The sequence below is a fragment of the Stegostoma tigrinum genome, chromosome 2 (assembly GCF_030684315.1).
Source record: "Stegostoma tigrinum isolate sSteTig4 chromosome 2, sSteTig4.hap1, whole genome shotgun sequence".
Lineage (NCBI taxonomy): Eukaryota > Metazoa > Chordata > Chondrichthyes > Orectolobiformes > Stegostomatidae > Stegostoma > Stegostoma tigrinum.
Genome location: NC_081355.1, coordinates 32,811,987 through 32,828,347, shown reverse-complemented (window position 1 = coordinate 32,828,347; position 16,361 = coordinate 32,811,987). Strand labels below are relative to the sequence as shown.

Here is a 16,361-nt window from a genome sequence, read left to right as displayed (position 1 = left end):
GCTAGACTGGATTGGAAGACCGTTGTTCTGAACTTTTATTTCTGCAATGATGGACATTCTATTTCTCTATTTTCTCATCTCTTGCAACAGAAGAAGCTGTACTGGGTAACTTTGCCACTTACAGCACCACTTAGTACAATGTATAAACTTTTCACTATACTCACTAAATTAGCCTTTATTGCCATTTTTACTCAATCTCTCACTTCTCACATTGTATTCTATCTGCTTCTTTTACAAATTGTTTGCAGTTTCAGCTCTTGATACTTTCAAAGGTTCTGGATAGATGACACTACTGGGCTGTACTGAAAGGGAGTTTTATTTAACAATGATATTCTAGAGCTTTTATTTTAAATTCTAAAAAACTATGGTATTTATTGCTTCTATACATATTAGAGTGTTGAGTCGGAATTGGAGTGACATAGTCTGGCATGAGTGGCTATAGAGGGGTGGGCAAATGGATAATATTCAGCAATAGGGAGGATGAGGGTGTCCTTTTCAAACTTACCTTTCAAAAAGTCCTCCTTATAAATTGTAGTTCATGACACTTCTGCAATGTCCTGAATTAGGACTCTTCTAAAAAGCTGGCCTGACTCCATGAAAATTGCAGAGAAACAGACCATGCCTTTCTTGGCAATTGAGCTAGCATGCTTGGGAGTCCCAGGCTTTTGACTCAAAGCAGCTTGCACCTTTTAAAATAACCCCTGACAATTGGAAACTCCAGTATTTGGGTGGAAATTTCAGAATCGAGACTTGCCTGCCATTTTAAAAGGGCTTCTGAATCGTACAGTGTTGGCAAATGTCCATGCCTTGATATTTGGTTATTAATGCTGTGCATAACAGAAATTTTAACTTTTCTTTTTCCCCTACTCTGCAGGTTGTCGGGATCCTCTTTGGATTAGGCCTGATTGTGCTAGTCACATCTCCGCTCCTTCTCCTGGCCTCCCCCTGCATCATTTGCTGTGCCTGTAAGTCCTGTAGGAGTAAGAGGAAACACCATGGCCCATCATCTACATAAACTGAGGAAATCCCTGAACTAATGTTTTTCTGGTGCCAAGACTTTTTCACTCCACCTCTGTCATCTTCATAGTGAAGTGCCTACTGGATCATTGCTGTGAAAACATATATAATATAGACAATCGGGGGAAGGGAAATTGGTAGTAACTTCGACTTATGATATATTACTGTAGTGACTGAAAGAAACAGGTCACACTAAAGTGCAATTGGTGAATATGACATTGCTCAACTGTCTTTACAATGCAAGCTGCTGCAGCCTAAGTTTCTCAATAAGAATGACTGTATGGTTTCAGCTGATTATTCTACCCAACCTACACATTTCTCTCTTTGCCTGCTTTCTCCTAACAGACTCATTTTACTTTAGTGTATTTGTTATTATATGTTTCAACCACCATGGTACAGGATAAGATTCTCAATTACACTATTTTCCACCACTTGGTCAAGGCCGTGTTTGACAACCATAAAAATGCTTCACCTAGTAACATATATGAGGAAAACCATTGGAATTCGCAAGAAAGGGTCGATATAAGACTTAAACTCAAACTCAGAGCTATCTAAACCCTTTCAATGAGAAACTGCATTACTATACCACTGGATCATTATTCTGATATTTGGACTATGGTGGTTGTATTGTTTCATTTGTAGGTCACTGGATTTCCCCTTTTCACACTAATTTATTTGTTATTTCAAGTTGCAACTTACGTGCAGAAGCACCAAATGTGTAATTGGTGACAAATCTTATGAAACTTATTTCCCCATCATAAAGGCTGCAAAAATCGAATCTCAAGAAACTGATCATGACAGCATCCTTCCTTTTAGAGCTTTAGGGAGTTGAAGTAGTAGCCAGACAATTGCTTTCAAAGGACTGAATTTTTTACAGTCTGTTGGAAGCAAGTCAAGTCAGAACCAGGAGTGAAGTTACAAAACAAAGCATCAGGTTGGCTCTTTAATGGCAGGGTCTATTTGGCATAGGTTATGGGCCCAGGACCAACTGGTAACAACTAAGTCAATGACTGAGCCAATTAGGGGAATTCTGATGGTGATATTGCTATCTACCCTATGGTGGATGGGCTTCTCTTGTGAAACCAGAGCTTGACTGACAACTAGAGATGGCCTCTCAATAGCAGGCTGGTGTAACCATGGGTGCTTTCCACTTTGATCACCTCAACATAGACTCACTGGGATACCTCATGCCATCTATGGAGAAACTCCCTTTCTATAATGGTGGATTAACAGCTGTGGTTGTGCATGATTTTTAATTATTTTCATTGCTATACAGAGCCTGCCCATATCGATACAAAGATAGTAGGAACTGCCAATGCTGGAGAATCTGAGATAACACAGTATGAAGCTGGATGAACACAGCAGGCCACGCAACATCAAAGGAGCAGGAAAGCTGGCATTTTCTGAAGAAGGGTCTCGACCTGAAACATCAACTTTCCTGCTCCTGTGATGCTGCTTGGCCTGCTGTGTTCATCCAACTTCACACTGTGTTATCCCTGTCCATGTTGAGATGCCCCGCATTCTCTAATGACTTCAGCCCGTCTTTCCCAGTGGAACTTCTGGCTGGACATTACTGCTGGCTCCCTTGTTTGTATTTTGACTTCCATTGTCTGCCTGCCATCCTTAGTTGGACAGGACATCTTGGTTGCCCATGGAAGATGCCGGCCAACATCTTGACACCACTATCTCCAGGTTCTGGAACAAATTTGAAAATGACATCAACATCATGACCCAACCAGAAACATAAATAGTCCCAAGTGCTTGGATACTTGACCTAATGTCTCATTTGGTTCAGTGTCTCATTCTTGCCTGATTATACTCCTATTAAGTGCTATTGACATTTTTTGCTGTTTAAAAAACACTATATAAATAAAATTTTTTGCTTTTATTGCATCTGATTAGAAGAGGTCCACTTTCTTACCCTCATATCATAACCAATGCTGTCATAACTGATTAACATAACTAATCTTTTCTGCAACTTGTGTTGCCTTGACACCTTTCTAAAAGAACATGCCCAACTTAGATACAGAATCTGAACTGTCTTCTACCCAATCGTGTATTTATTTGGATTTTCAGCTTGTAACTGCATATCAGAGAGCATAATTTGACTCCATATAGGAAGGTATAAGCTTCCACCTGTACTATTCCTGCAGGTATAAGGATATTTCTTAGTCTGTCCTTTATATTAATCTATTTGTAACACCAGATTCTTGAGAATAACAGAGACAGTGAGGAGAAACAAATGAAAGTAAGTTGTGAATATTATGGGAATTTTAATATAGCATAAATTCGTCAGTTAAAAAATATTCCAGTTCTAATGTAACTTAAGCAACAATACTGTCCCATTCAGTAAACTTTCTAAATTAGATTACCCAGAGATATTCCGAGACAAAGCGATGTATATACCAGCCACCTTTTGGTGACAGAGTTGAAAAATACAGCAACATGGTGAGCTGTGGCAACTCATAATTTGGTCAATTTTCTTGAGAGGAAATAATCCCAATTTAAAATTATTTGGCTAGACCTGAGTCTGCTCATGTTTTTCCTTTTACAGTGGAATATCTTATTGGTGGCATTTGTGCTAAAGTTCACTTTTCCAGAAAATTTATTGCGATCAGTCATAGGAAAGAAGGAATGCATAAGAAACGTTCTAAACATCAATTTTGTGAGGATAATGGTTCCTCTTGATGAATGTAGGAGTTATTTTTGCATTATTAACAGTTACGAGCCACTTTTATTGTATTGTTACGTGTGTGTTTTAAAAAGTAACAGCAAAAATCTGATGGTGATTGGAAAAATATGATCAAATGAACATTTGCTAAAGTTGTAGATTATAAGAAATTGTATTCCCAGTGCAAAGATTTATCTTGTGGGAGAGTATATGAGGAAGTTGAGGCAGTCATTTGGCTGTGCAGGATTAATAGATTATTATCTCCATCAGTAGTCAAAAGTTGTCAGAAACACACCTGTAAAATTATCACTAAATATTTAGTTGTGATATTGCAAGTACTGTACAATAATTGCATCAAAGAGTCTGTTTTGTAACATATATATTCCAGGACATTTTCCTTTTGGCATACCCTACTTTTGATGTAGTGCATACATAATCTTCCCTCTGAAATTGCCTTCCCCATTGATTGTATGGGATAGTGTGATTGTGTCGCTATTTGAGAGATAATGACCATAGAGCCTCAGATTATCATCACTAGTGAAACCCTATCACTCTTAAGTAAATTATCTTCTCACATCCCTTCAGATCATAATGAACTCATGACCTCCCGATTCAGACAAGAGGGGAAACATTGAACTACAATGATGCTAAATATTCCAACGGAGTAGGCCAAACCAAGGAAGATTGTGATTTTGGGTCTGAGTCATTTTGCCAAATAAGTGATAGCTTTCTGTGCCAAAAAGCCTAGAAAACACTTTGAAAAGTACTTGTAAATGAAGAGATATTCTATAAATGTTCTAGCGACCAGGTCTAAGATTTCCCAGTTTTTTTTCCCAGCAAGCATGGAATGACCACTGTGATCAGACTTTGCATGTACTCTTGCTGGCAGATCAGTTTTTCTTTCTTACTGAGTTATTGTCCTATGATGGGAGGCTGTCCTCCATTGAAGCTGTTGAGAAGGAATGCAAGATTGATGGGCAGCACTCTCAACTTGAAAAGCCACAGGGAGTAACCTGAAGAGGCTACACAAACTGTCTACATGTAGGCCATCTCCTGATCATTTTTATCACTGAAAGCATTAAAACAGAGGCTGGAGGAATGTGTGTAAGTGTAGAGAGTGCCCTGTCATTAGATCATGGATGATTTACTTTGCCTTTAAAATGTTGTGTTGTCAGCAAACAGCAGTGTAGGTGTACCTGAGCTTTCAGTGAACTTTCTTTTAAGTACTCACATGGTATCTCACGCATTTATAAACAAAGGAAGTCAAATCTTGGGATTTGTCCTGACATTTGCAGATAATGTTGTTTTATTTGGACTTGTGAAAATGCGGATTATTTTTGCGTCATTTGCTGAGCTGCCTTGTTGCTCTTCTGCAACTTTTATGTTATATTTAATCTTGCGTATCAAATATTTTTGTTGTCAAAGTGTTAATGTTAGTGTACTTGTATCATATTTAGAAATATTTCTGAATACAGAGACATGCTGTTGAAATTGTTCCATTTTGCACTCATCAGGACAAAATCACAAGTAAACTAAATCTCTCCGAACAACATACTGTAGGAGAAGAGGGTACTGATCAGTTGGCAGGTGGACTCTGATTGATAGAGGCATTGCCATGGAGAATGCACCAAGGAACAGTTAACTGCCACAATTTTACTTACATTCAGACCAAGCAAGTCAACACTCATTTGGCTAAATCATTCCCTAGGGGAATGCATCAGAGAATGGTTATTTGCACTAACTTTTGTTGAAGTAAAAAGACCCAATGTAAGGCCATGTCCTTTCTGTTATAGGAATTATACTGTCAAGCTGGAGAGGGTTCAGAAGAGATTTACCAGGATGTTACTGGGTATGGAAGGTTTGAGTTATGAAGAAAGGCTGGATAGGCAGAGACTTTTTTTCATTGGAGCATAGGAGGTTGAGAGTCGACCTGACAAGTTTATAAAATAATGATAGATATAGATAAAGTTAATGGTAGTTGTCTTTTCTGTAAAATGGGAAATTTCAAGACGAGGGTGTTCGTTAAGGTGAGAGGAGAGAGATTTAAAATAGACATGAGGCAAATTTTCTACACATAGGTCATTCCACATGTGAACTACCCTTCATGCCGAAGTGGTGGATGTGGGTTCAATTACAACATTTTAAAAGACATTTGGATGGATGCATGACTAGCAAAGGTTGGATGGATATGCGCCAGGAGCTGGTAGGTTGGACTACTTTAGTCTGGGATTATGTTCAGCATGGACTAGTTGGACAGAAGAGTCTGATTCGATGCTGTATGACAAAGTGCTATGTGTGAATGCTAGAAGTTACACACAAACACAAGTGAGTTGTTAATTCACTTCTTAGCATAATTGGGATTGTTTAGCAGGTGTTGCATATTTGGGGAAATCCTGTCCAATGTAGGATATTATGTTCTGAGTTTTACTGGGCTTGTTGAGTATGGTCAGTATGCTGCTTGTTTTGAATAGCCACCAGGAAATGCTGTTTGATAATGATCCACCAATTTCTGTGATATGCAGTCTGGTTTTCTTTTGATCCTGTCTTGATGAGTGGATGAAGAAAAGCTTTAATACAGTGACTATCTTTATTTCAGCAATAAGCAGTCTGTACAAGCAAAAAGCTAAATGTCAAGGTGGTCTGGGAACAGCTTGCTGTGCTTGTATCCCTTGTTTTGAATGCTGAATTGTAGAGGGATATTTGGTGCAATTAGACAATGTTAGCAAGCTTGCAGTGAAATGTTACCATTTGCAAAGGTGTTTCTGACTTCTTATAATAAGAAACAAAAATGATGCTAGACTTTCCAAGGGCATGATTTAATTTGCCTTTCTAAAGTAGTGACCTTTTCACATTAATTGATGGGAGAGCCACGTGACAGCTGATCTGAGAAATGGTCTGAGTTCCTGGATTAAAGTATTTTGCTTATTTCATCCATGCCTGGGGCAGCAACATGACACAAGGTCAGGGAGAACGCGAGACAAAAGACACAGCATGCATCTTTACACCAGGGATTTCAGTGTCTGGAACAGGTTACACAAAGGTTGGTTGAAGCCAGTGTGCTGGACTAATTTACCAAACACCTAAATTCGACAATGGGAAGTGCATTAGGGTTTATGTTCTAGATGAATGAGATCAAATGGACCATTGACCAGCTGAATCAAATAATAACATATGGGATAACATATGCAGACTACAAGGTAATAATAGACTAGACTAACATTGTAGCGTTCAGATGACAATCTGGATTGTAGCAACGAGCTCGAGTACTTTATCAACACCACCTGAACTTCAACATGTCTTGCTGTTCGAACACACTCCGATCTGCTTTTTCTAAGTTGCACAGTCTTATTGTTACTCCCAAGTTTCACAGTCTCCCAGAAGCCAGCATTGAGGTTAAACTGAATTGGTAATTGAGTTTTGTTTTGTTGTATAATATAAAAGGAATCAGTTTTCAACCACAGAATGAAACCATGCAGCTGATTCTCTGAAAGAGTTATTCAGTTTTACCTATGCCCTTCCCTGCAAGTTTCCCTATTCAAGTATACAACATCTTTTGGGAAGTACATTCTACCCGATAGTAATTTGTAGTGCAATAAAATGTATTATCCTCATTCTGGTTCTTTTATGTCATGGAGATACGTTGTGTAATTTTATTCATTATAACTGACCTCAAAAGATCCCATTTAGTGCAAGATTTAAAGAGGAGGGATTTGTCAGTATATTTGGTGCTGCTGGAGAGAAGCATCTTCGTGTGCTGAAATTCTCTCCCACCCAGCTCCTACAATTTTTGCTGCACTTTGTTCTGTTTGAGAGACTGGAATAGGTGGTGGTGGAGAGTTGTAGGCGGTTTGAAAAAAAATGTCATTATTTGAATAGTCTTAAATCCTTTTGTGAATCATGTGACACTCTTGTGCCTGTACATGGAGAAGCTAATCCATTGCCTGGCAGGCATTAAAGTGATCAATGGACAGTTCTTTCTATATACTTTTGAGAATTTATTTAATACCTTTAAAGTTACTCTTAAGCTAAGAGAGTCACACAGCCAGGGTTTACAAAGGATAAGGTTGTGGATGTGATTCCCCATGCTTACCTTGTTAAAGCAGGCAAACTTAACCCAAGAAGGATTGACAGATGAGCTTGTTCCTGGAGTGCATAATTTACACAGAGGGATGCAGCTGGCTTCTAGAGCGTAATGCTGTGCAATAAGCTTGCCAACTTTAGTTGGATGTTTTCTTGGAGGTTTCAGCACAAGGCAGCCCTTGTCCTCATCTTCTAATACTTTTTTTTGGAACTTAGTAGCAAAATAGGGGTGAAAGAAAACGGGGACAGAAACTTTCATTGCCCATTATTTTCTCCCTGCCCCTAAATGTTGTTCTCAGCTGTGACAAGAGTGTTACTGTTCAGTTTCTGAAGACACCAAGACAATTCTGCAAAGTTAGAAACTCAAGGCCGCAGTCTGATTTGGGTTTTACACTTGCAGTCTGAGTTATTAAACTCCATAATCAAGCCTGCATCAGATTGTTGTAATATCATAAGAACAGCATTGTAAATCCATGCACTTTATTGCTGTTTCTATAAACATAGTTCTCTACATAATTGTGCCATATTGCTAAGTATTCAATTTAAGAAAATTATCATTTGGAAGCTTATGTATATTTTTGTTTGATATTAAAATAAATAATATTACTTACCTTTGTGCAGTTTTTTTATTTATTCATTCATGGGATGTGGACATCACTAGCTAGGCCAGCATTTATTGACCATCCTAAGTACCCAGATGGCAGTAAAGAGTCAACCACATACTGTGAGTCTGCAGTCACATGTAAACTAGACTAGGTTAGGATGGCAGATATCCTTCCTGAAAAAAATTAGTGAAACAGTTGGGTTTTTCTGACAATCAACAATGGATTCATGGTTATCATTAGACTCTTAATTTCAAATGCTTTATTGAATTCAAATTCCAGCATCTGCCATGTTAGGATTCCAACTAAGATCACCAAAATACTTAGCTGGGTTTCTGGATTAATAGTCTGGCAATAATTCCACTAGGTCATCACCTCCCCAGTGTTGTTTATTGACATTGGTGGATACCCCATGACAGTTGTTCATCAAAGTCATTGAACGACTTCTCAGAGCTACACCTCTTCCGATCTCTGAAATCTGTGATGTTGAAACAGCTCCAGAGGCCAGTATGCTGTCACCAAGTAACTTTTTATTTACACATGCATTGTACTTGATACTGGTCCAGCTTCCTCAGAGCCAGCTCTGAGTGGGGGGAAAAAAATACCAGGACTTTCTGAATGAATCAGATTAACAGCCTTAATCAGGGAGCTCATATCTTATGAGGTGCACCCAGCTGACCTCATTACATTTGCTACAGCACACCCCACCCCCCAACCTTCGGAATTTGGGGAAGTAGGCCTGTTATTTCTCTTGTAGCTTCTCTTGGGGCATTTTTGCACCAGGTCAGGTTACTCTGACTCAGCCTTCGATACAAGTGTTGTGTACTGAACCATAGCACGCCTCTTGCACCCAGAGAATCTCAGAAGAAATTCATCCTCTTCAGGCAGTAAAGGCGTTGAGGCAGCGACATCTGCCGTGTCAATCTCAGAATCAGAAGTTTCTTCACTAGACAGAGAGGGAGAACCCATTGGTTCTGCAACAAATGGTAAGGCTGTCGAGGGCTGAGCTAGTTTTGCTCCCACATTTGAGAGTTTGCAGCTTTCATGTGGTACATCCATTTGTTCAGGACTGCCCTCACTTACCCAAACTTTGTACGTCACAGGACCTGACTTCGTGTTGACCTTGCTTCTTTCCCTTGTAGGGCTCTTTGTGGTGTTGGCACCAAACTTTGTCCTCTGAAGTAAAGAGTTGCTCTCACTTAGAGGAGTCTCCTGTCCAGCACTGATGTTCCTGATGCCAGGTCTGGGAAGATCAGATTAAACCTGGTGCAGAGTCTTCTCCCCATTAGCAACTCAGCTGGAGCTATCCCTGTCATTGTATGATAGCTGGTCCGACAATCAAATAGGAACTGGGACAGTTTGTAACTGAGTAAATCTTTAGGCTGTTTCTTTCAGCCTGCCTTCAAAGTTTAGACTGCTCTTTCTGCCAGACCATTAGATAATTAATGGTGTAGAACTGTCCATGTATGCCGAATGCCATTCAACTTCAGGAATGACTCACTCCCTGCCAGTACATGATGGCCCGTTGTCAGTGACCAGCAATTATGGGAGCCTGTGTATTGGAAAAGATGCTTGCAGGTTTTTTATTGTCATCCCCATGTTTGGTGAATGAGCCGAATGAACTCTATGCATGTCTAACCAGTTTGCGGGAGCTTCCGCAATGACTAAGAATGTTGAGTCCATGAAAGGAGCGGCACAGTCATTATGTAGTCCTGAGTCCAGGGTTTACCTGGCCATTCCCAGGACTGTGGGGGAGTTGCCGATTTTTAATTCTTGTTCTTGCTGGCACTCTGGGCACTGTCCCACCTTGCAGCTCAATCTGCATCTAATCCTGGCCACTAGACACATGTCCTGCTGACATCTTCATTTTGGACCCCCCTTGATGACCCTGGTTGAATTCAGCCAGTATCTGGTGGTGACCCTTGCTGGAGGACAATCACTCTTGCTCCTCATAACAAAATGCTGATGTCTGTAGTGATCTGGTCTTGCTGGGCCTAGAAAAGGTACAATTCTGGTTGTGATAACCTTTTTGTTTCTCCCATTACCACCAGCTGTTTGCTAGGACCAGTTCCTCTTGGATCCACAATCTAATTGTCATTGTTGACCAGAATGGACTCTTCCATTGACACCACCACTGGTGATGTGTCTGTCAGCAGGAGGTGGCTCAAGGCAGCAGCATTTGCTACTTGGCCTCTGTATGGTATTCCAACTTATAATTGTACATGCTTAGGATAAGAGCCCACCACTGAATTTGACTTGAAGCTATGGGCGACGTGGCCTTTTCCTCAGTGAATAGCCTTAGCCGGATTTGTGGTCCAATACTAATACAAACTTACACCCATTAAGGTATTGGTGCAACCTGCTTGCACCAAAGATGATTGTCAAACTTTCCTTCTCGATCTGGCTGATGCAGAGCGCAAATATGCCTAATGTCCAGGAAGCATTTGCCATTCCTCTCCATTGGGCCATCTGTGAGCCAACACTCCCCCAATACTGTACGAGGAGGCATTGCATGACAACACCAGATCTAGCTTGGAATCGTAGTGTGCCAACATCTTAGATATTGTAAAATGTTCTCCATCAACTGCTGAAAAATGACAGTCTCATATATTGGTGAAAACCCTGATGGGTTTTAAAAATTTATAGAAGATTTCTGGAAATCCTCATTTAATGGCAGTTGCAGGTATGCATTGCTCATGTCCGGCTTCATGAAGGACAGCCCACTCCCTCCCCCACCAGCTTTATGTATATGTCTTCTATGCAAGGGATTGGGTATTTATCCAGCTGTGAGAAGCAGTTTACCATTTGTTTAAAATCTCCAAAGTGGCAAACGGATCCACCGGGCTTCACTGTAGTTTGGTGTTGACCATTCCGCAGACAGTACTAGTTTGATGATTCCTTTGCTTTCCAATCTTCTGATTTCTGCCTCTATTTTTGCACACAAGACAAATGGCACTGGGTTGGCTTTACAGAATTGTGGATTACTTTCCAGTCAAAATGCAAGTTGGCTTTGTCTCCTTTGCTCATCCATAGACCTTCCTGAAAGACTTCTGGGGATTAACTTCACTAAAGCATCCATTTTCTAATCAAAAAATGTTGAACCAATCTAGGTAAATCTCTCTCAACTAATCTTGCCCCATCAGGCTTGGGCTTGAACCTTTTACTATGATCAGGGGTAACTGAACAGCTGCTTCTCATACAGACCAGAACCGAAGTTGTACCCTTAATCTGTAAAGGTTTCCCAGTATAGTTCTCAGTCTATCCAAGACCTTATGCAAACTTAAGAGTTGGAGTCTGATGTGAATTTTGTTAAAGTCTGGCTCTTAAATCACTGATGTAGCAATTCTGATATTGACTTCCATTAGAGCCGGGTGATCATTTAACCAGATGATTAGTCCTGATTTGGATGTTGCTAAGCAATTTAACTGCTCCAACCTAGATGTGGGTGGTTTTTCCAGGGTATGCACTTTCCTGGATTCTGAACTATGAATTCTCTTACTCATTTTAGGCCAAGTGGGACTCTTGCTGTCTTGGATTCGCATACCAGCAGCAATTACAATGGCTTGCTGCCCTGGATCCTGAAGAAAATGTTAGCTGTTTGTCTGAGGCTTGGCTTTGTTTTGGGGTTTTGCTGTGGGCTGACCTGAATTTCCCTCTATTCAGAGTCTTGAGTGAAGCTATGCAATTGCTTTCAGTTGAATGGTGTCCCCCAAGCTTAGTCAGCCTGGCAATGGTATCCACTTCCATCAGTGCACCCCGAAACTCATATGCTCTACTTGCTACATTTTCTAATGGCAAAGCCACTGGCAGTGCCCCTTTGAAGTCTAGTTGGGCTTCAGCTTGTAGTCACTTTTGCATGGTTACATCTCTGATTCCACACACCAATGGGGTCTCAGCATTTCATCAAGGGTCAAACCAAAGTCATATGCCTCTGCCAGTTGTCTTAACCTAGCCAAAAATCCTGATATGGATTCCCCGATTCTCAAATTGCCAAGTAAAACCAATAGCATCTAATTAGAGGAATTTTGGGGTCATAATATTCCTTAACTAAGTCTGTAAACTCTTGAAGTATTTTAGTATCTGGTGCCTCAGGAAAAGTTAGGCTTCTAATAACCAAGAAAGCTGTGGGCCCACAAGCTGTCAGGAGAATTATTGTTGCTTTTCATCTGCCCTGATGCCATTTGGCCAGTAAAAGTAATTTTTTTTTCCACATACTGGGCCCAGTTGGCACGATCAAATGCATCAAGCTTCCCGAAATTGCAGCATGATGCCAGAAATGATTACCCAACATAAAGACAACTGTTGTGAGCAAGTTTTTTTCAGCAGCGTATTTTTCTCTGTTGTGCCACTGAAGTCACTCCACAGCGGCCGGTATTCCATCACCCTTTATTTACATGCACATAGTACTTGACACTGGTCCAACTCCCTCAAAGCCAGGTCTCAGAGTGAACAGAACCTTTGATACTTCTGTTTATACCTGTTAACCAAGGCCTCCTGATTGGACCAGGTTAACAGCCCCAAGCAAGGAATTCATATTAAATGAAGTCCACCTAGCTGACCTCAATACAATGACTACAAAGTTGATGCCCCTATTCTTCTCTGGGGTTTATTACAGACAGCCTTTCCCCTCATCTGTGACCTTCAGCGATTTTCCTGGTTGATTGTTTTCTATTCCTCAGCTCATGACTGTCTGATGCTAGCCTGCTTTAGGATTCCTTTCCCTGCAAGAAAGTAAGGAAATGCTCAATGAAAAGTGATAGTTTTTCCAGTTGTCACTGGAAACAAGCCCACCTTCTGTCAAAATGAAGCATTTACCTTCTAACTATCAGCAATGTGATGGCTGAATCCATGACCTAGTGTGTGGGATTTGATAGGGTAATGGCTTTCATCATTCTATGTTGTGGACCTCCATCAAGAAATTATTTGGGAATTGAGATAGTCATTAAATAATTTGAGGGATGTTAGATGATGTGGTGCTTATTGGACTAATATATTGAAAATCAAGTGACATCTGTCTCTGATTGCCTGCCTAAACCTGGAAACATCCTTTTATAGTCTGGTGTCCTTGAACTTCCAGATCAGTGGGTTTCTTGATTAACAGGTCAATAATTAACACACAATCTTCAAACTGATTGAGTGCTGTAGAATAAAAGGACATGGCAGAAAACTAATAAGCTCTGAAATGCCTTGTGTGATGACTACTACAGATGGGGAATTAACAAAGAACCCACTGTCCTTCAGGAAAAATGAGTTCAATAACATTTGACCCCAACCCTTTTTTGTTAACATTTTGCTATTACATGTAGGAAACAGAACTTGCTATTCATATGTAGTCTTCTGTATAGTTGACTATTTAGACCCCAACAAACTGCTCTGTTGCATCTGTTATGATCTTTGACCACAACCTGTAAAGTAAGAACTAACAGATGTGAACAATGAAGTGGTTCACGGGTGGGTTTTGAATTGGAGAAGTTAGTTTTGTCTTAATAAAGACAGAAAAATGCTAGAAATATTCAGCAGGCCAGGTAGCATCTGTAATCTTTCATGAGGACTGAGAAAAGTTGGAGGTTCAATTGGTTTTGAGGATGTGATGATTAGGATATCTTTTCTTGCCTTGCTTTTTTTTCCCCTCCATCAATATTCACTTTGGCCCTTTAGAATTAACATTTCTGTCATTCAATTTCCCCTGTCTTCCATCCTATTGCAGACCTTCCTTTTGTCCTTATCCCACCCAGGACTGGTGCAGATATAACGTTTTTCAGCTCTGATGGAAGGTTATCAATGTGAAACATTAACTCTATTTCTGTCTTCATGTCTACTGGCTGAATGCTGAGTGTTTCCAGTATTTTCTGGTTTTGTTTCAGATGTCGACCTTCTGCTTTTCAATTATCTTTGTTGTGAGGGTGATCTGTTTTTCTTACTATTTTTCTCCCTTCCATTTATCTGCTTTTGTTGACTGCTTTCCTGGTGCACATTCTAGCTGGTCTTCTGTCCTCCAAAACCTTAAGTTGATCCAAAGTTCTGCCTCCCAACATGGCTCTCACCAACTTTTATTTTCCTGTTATTCATGTTAATACTGCCAGTCTACTACTTTTAAAATGTATTTAAGACCTTCTACAGCCTGATCTATGGTTATTTATAGTTACTACTTGCATTGTTTATTGTGAAGACTGTTGCAAATTACAAATATGATTTATATGGCATAAGAACACCATCCCTAGCATTGATTGTCACATCTCACTGGGGTAGAGTACTGGAAATAAAGCCTCACCATTTCTGAAGATGGAGCAAAAATGAAAGATTTTATAAAAATAAACAAAATTCTCAAATTTGTATCTTTTTGGATGCAGGTTGACAAAGTATGGATCATGTTTTGGTTCTTCACAAGAACTACCATTTATTACTAATATATTGAAAATCAGCTGACATCTGTTTCTGATTGCCTTCCCAAACTTCTTACAGTCTCGTCCTTGAACTTCCAAATCAGTGGGTCTCTTGATTAACATGTCAAAAATTAACACACAACTTTCAAACTGGTAGGGTGCAGTAGAATAAAAGGACATGGCAGAAAACTAATAAACTTTGTTGTCCCTTGTGTTATGACCACTACAGATGGGGATTTATTATTATTATTATTTCAAATGAATAGATTTTTCACTACAAGTGACAATTATGAGCCATAGATAAATATCTCTGTTGGTTAAAAGTCTAACCCTTTCTAAATTCTCACACAGACTGACAAAAAGCACTGGTGTTATAGGTAGCGAGAAAGAAAGGAAAAAAAGACTAGTCAGGCAGTTCAGTTGTCCCTGGCTATAGGGTTCACTGTGCTGATCCTCTTGTCTCGCCAAGACCTGATATTCCTCAAACTCTCTTCCCCAAGTTCCTTTCATTTGCTTGTACGAGGCACCGAGTGACTGGTTTACAACTTCTAACAATTAATACTGTCTTATTACTGGTTAAAAACAATACCATACTCCATCTGAGGGGAAATAAATTGGCTTATGTAAGGCTTTAGGTATTGTTTTACTGCAGAGAGAGAGAGAGACACTACCTCCCTTTTTGGAGGCCTGGAGGTTTTTCCTCATATTGTTCACACTCACAAGCTGCTCAGCTACCTGGGACCCGCCATATTGTTGATGGTAAACAGCAGGAATTTGTTATCAACATCTGGTCACTGTTCCACAGAACAATCATTTACTTGTGCTGGCCAAATTTCCCTTTGTTCATGTCCCCCAGCTTCAGCTCCCTTCCACTTCCCTCAATCCCTGCCATGGCCCTCATCCCCCCGGACCTTGAACAAAATGGCTATTTGCTTAAGCTCCTGTGAGACTTATCCTATATTCATTGGGCATTGGGGCAATTTGCTTACAAGTTTAAGGTTCTTGACTGACTAAGATCACCTCTTTACGATCTCTAGTATAAGTAGCTATGGCTTCTGTAGTTTCATACTATATCTCAGTTCCTTCACAGGCATCCCTTTGCTGGATATATAACCCAACTCTGTCACATGGCAGCATTTGAGATAAAGTGATCTTTAAGAAGAATTATGGAACATATTTTTAATTTTTTGCTCTGTGTCCATCTTTGACCTAGGAATAAGAGTAAATCACTGTGTTCCGCTGTTCAACTAGTTCAACCTCATTTGACTGCCAATTTTCCAAAATCCTGAATATCCTTTCCTGAATAAAAATCCATCACTATCTCAAAGTGCAATTGTCCCTCAGAGCCCTGATCCTAACCCTATTGAATGGGGGCACAGTGGCCATTTCACATTTTTGCAAAGCAGTGCTTACTGATTTTGCTTCTAATTGCCCTGGCTCAAATGATGCTTCGGCACACATCGTCCATATGGGAAAGAGTTAGGATGCAACCTAACTCTGTTGTCAGTCTCAAATAATCTGTTTTATTGTTTGTGTAAAGAACCATCTCTTGCTGTCTTCTGCTGAAAACATCATAGGACCCTTACCTGTGTGGTCTATTATTGCCTT

General features: G+C 40.0%; 1 protein-coding gene across 1 annotated transcript in view; it reads left to right on the top strand.

Annotated features, from left to right (window-relative positions):
* The window catches only part of LOC125467236 (E3 ubiquitin-protein ligase RNF144B-like), a 78,469-nt gene extending 70,175 nt beyond the window's left edge, over positions 1 to 8,294 (top strand). The window contains exon 8 of the mRNA XM_048562816.2: positions 875 to 8,294. Coding sequence (XP_048418773.1) covers positions 875 to 1,015 — 141 coding nt within the window. The 3' untranslated portion in view covers positions 1,016 to 8,294. The remainder of the gene's footprint in view (positions 1 to 874) is intronic.
* Positions 8,295 to 16,361: the final 8,067 nt, after the last annotated feature.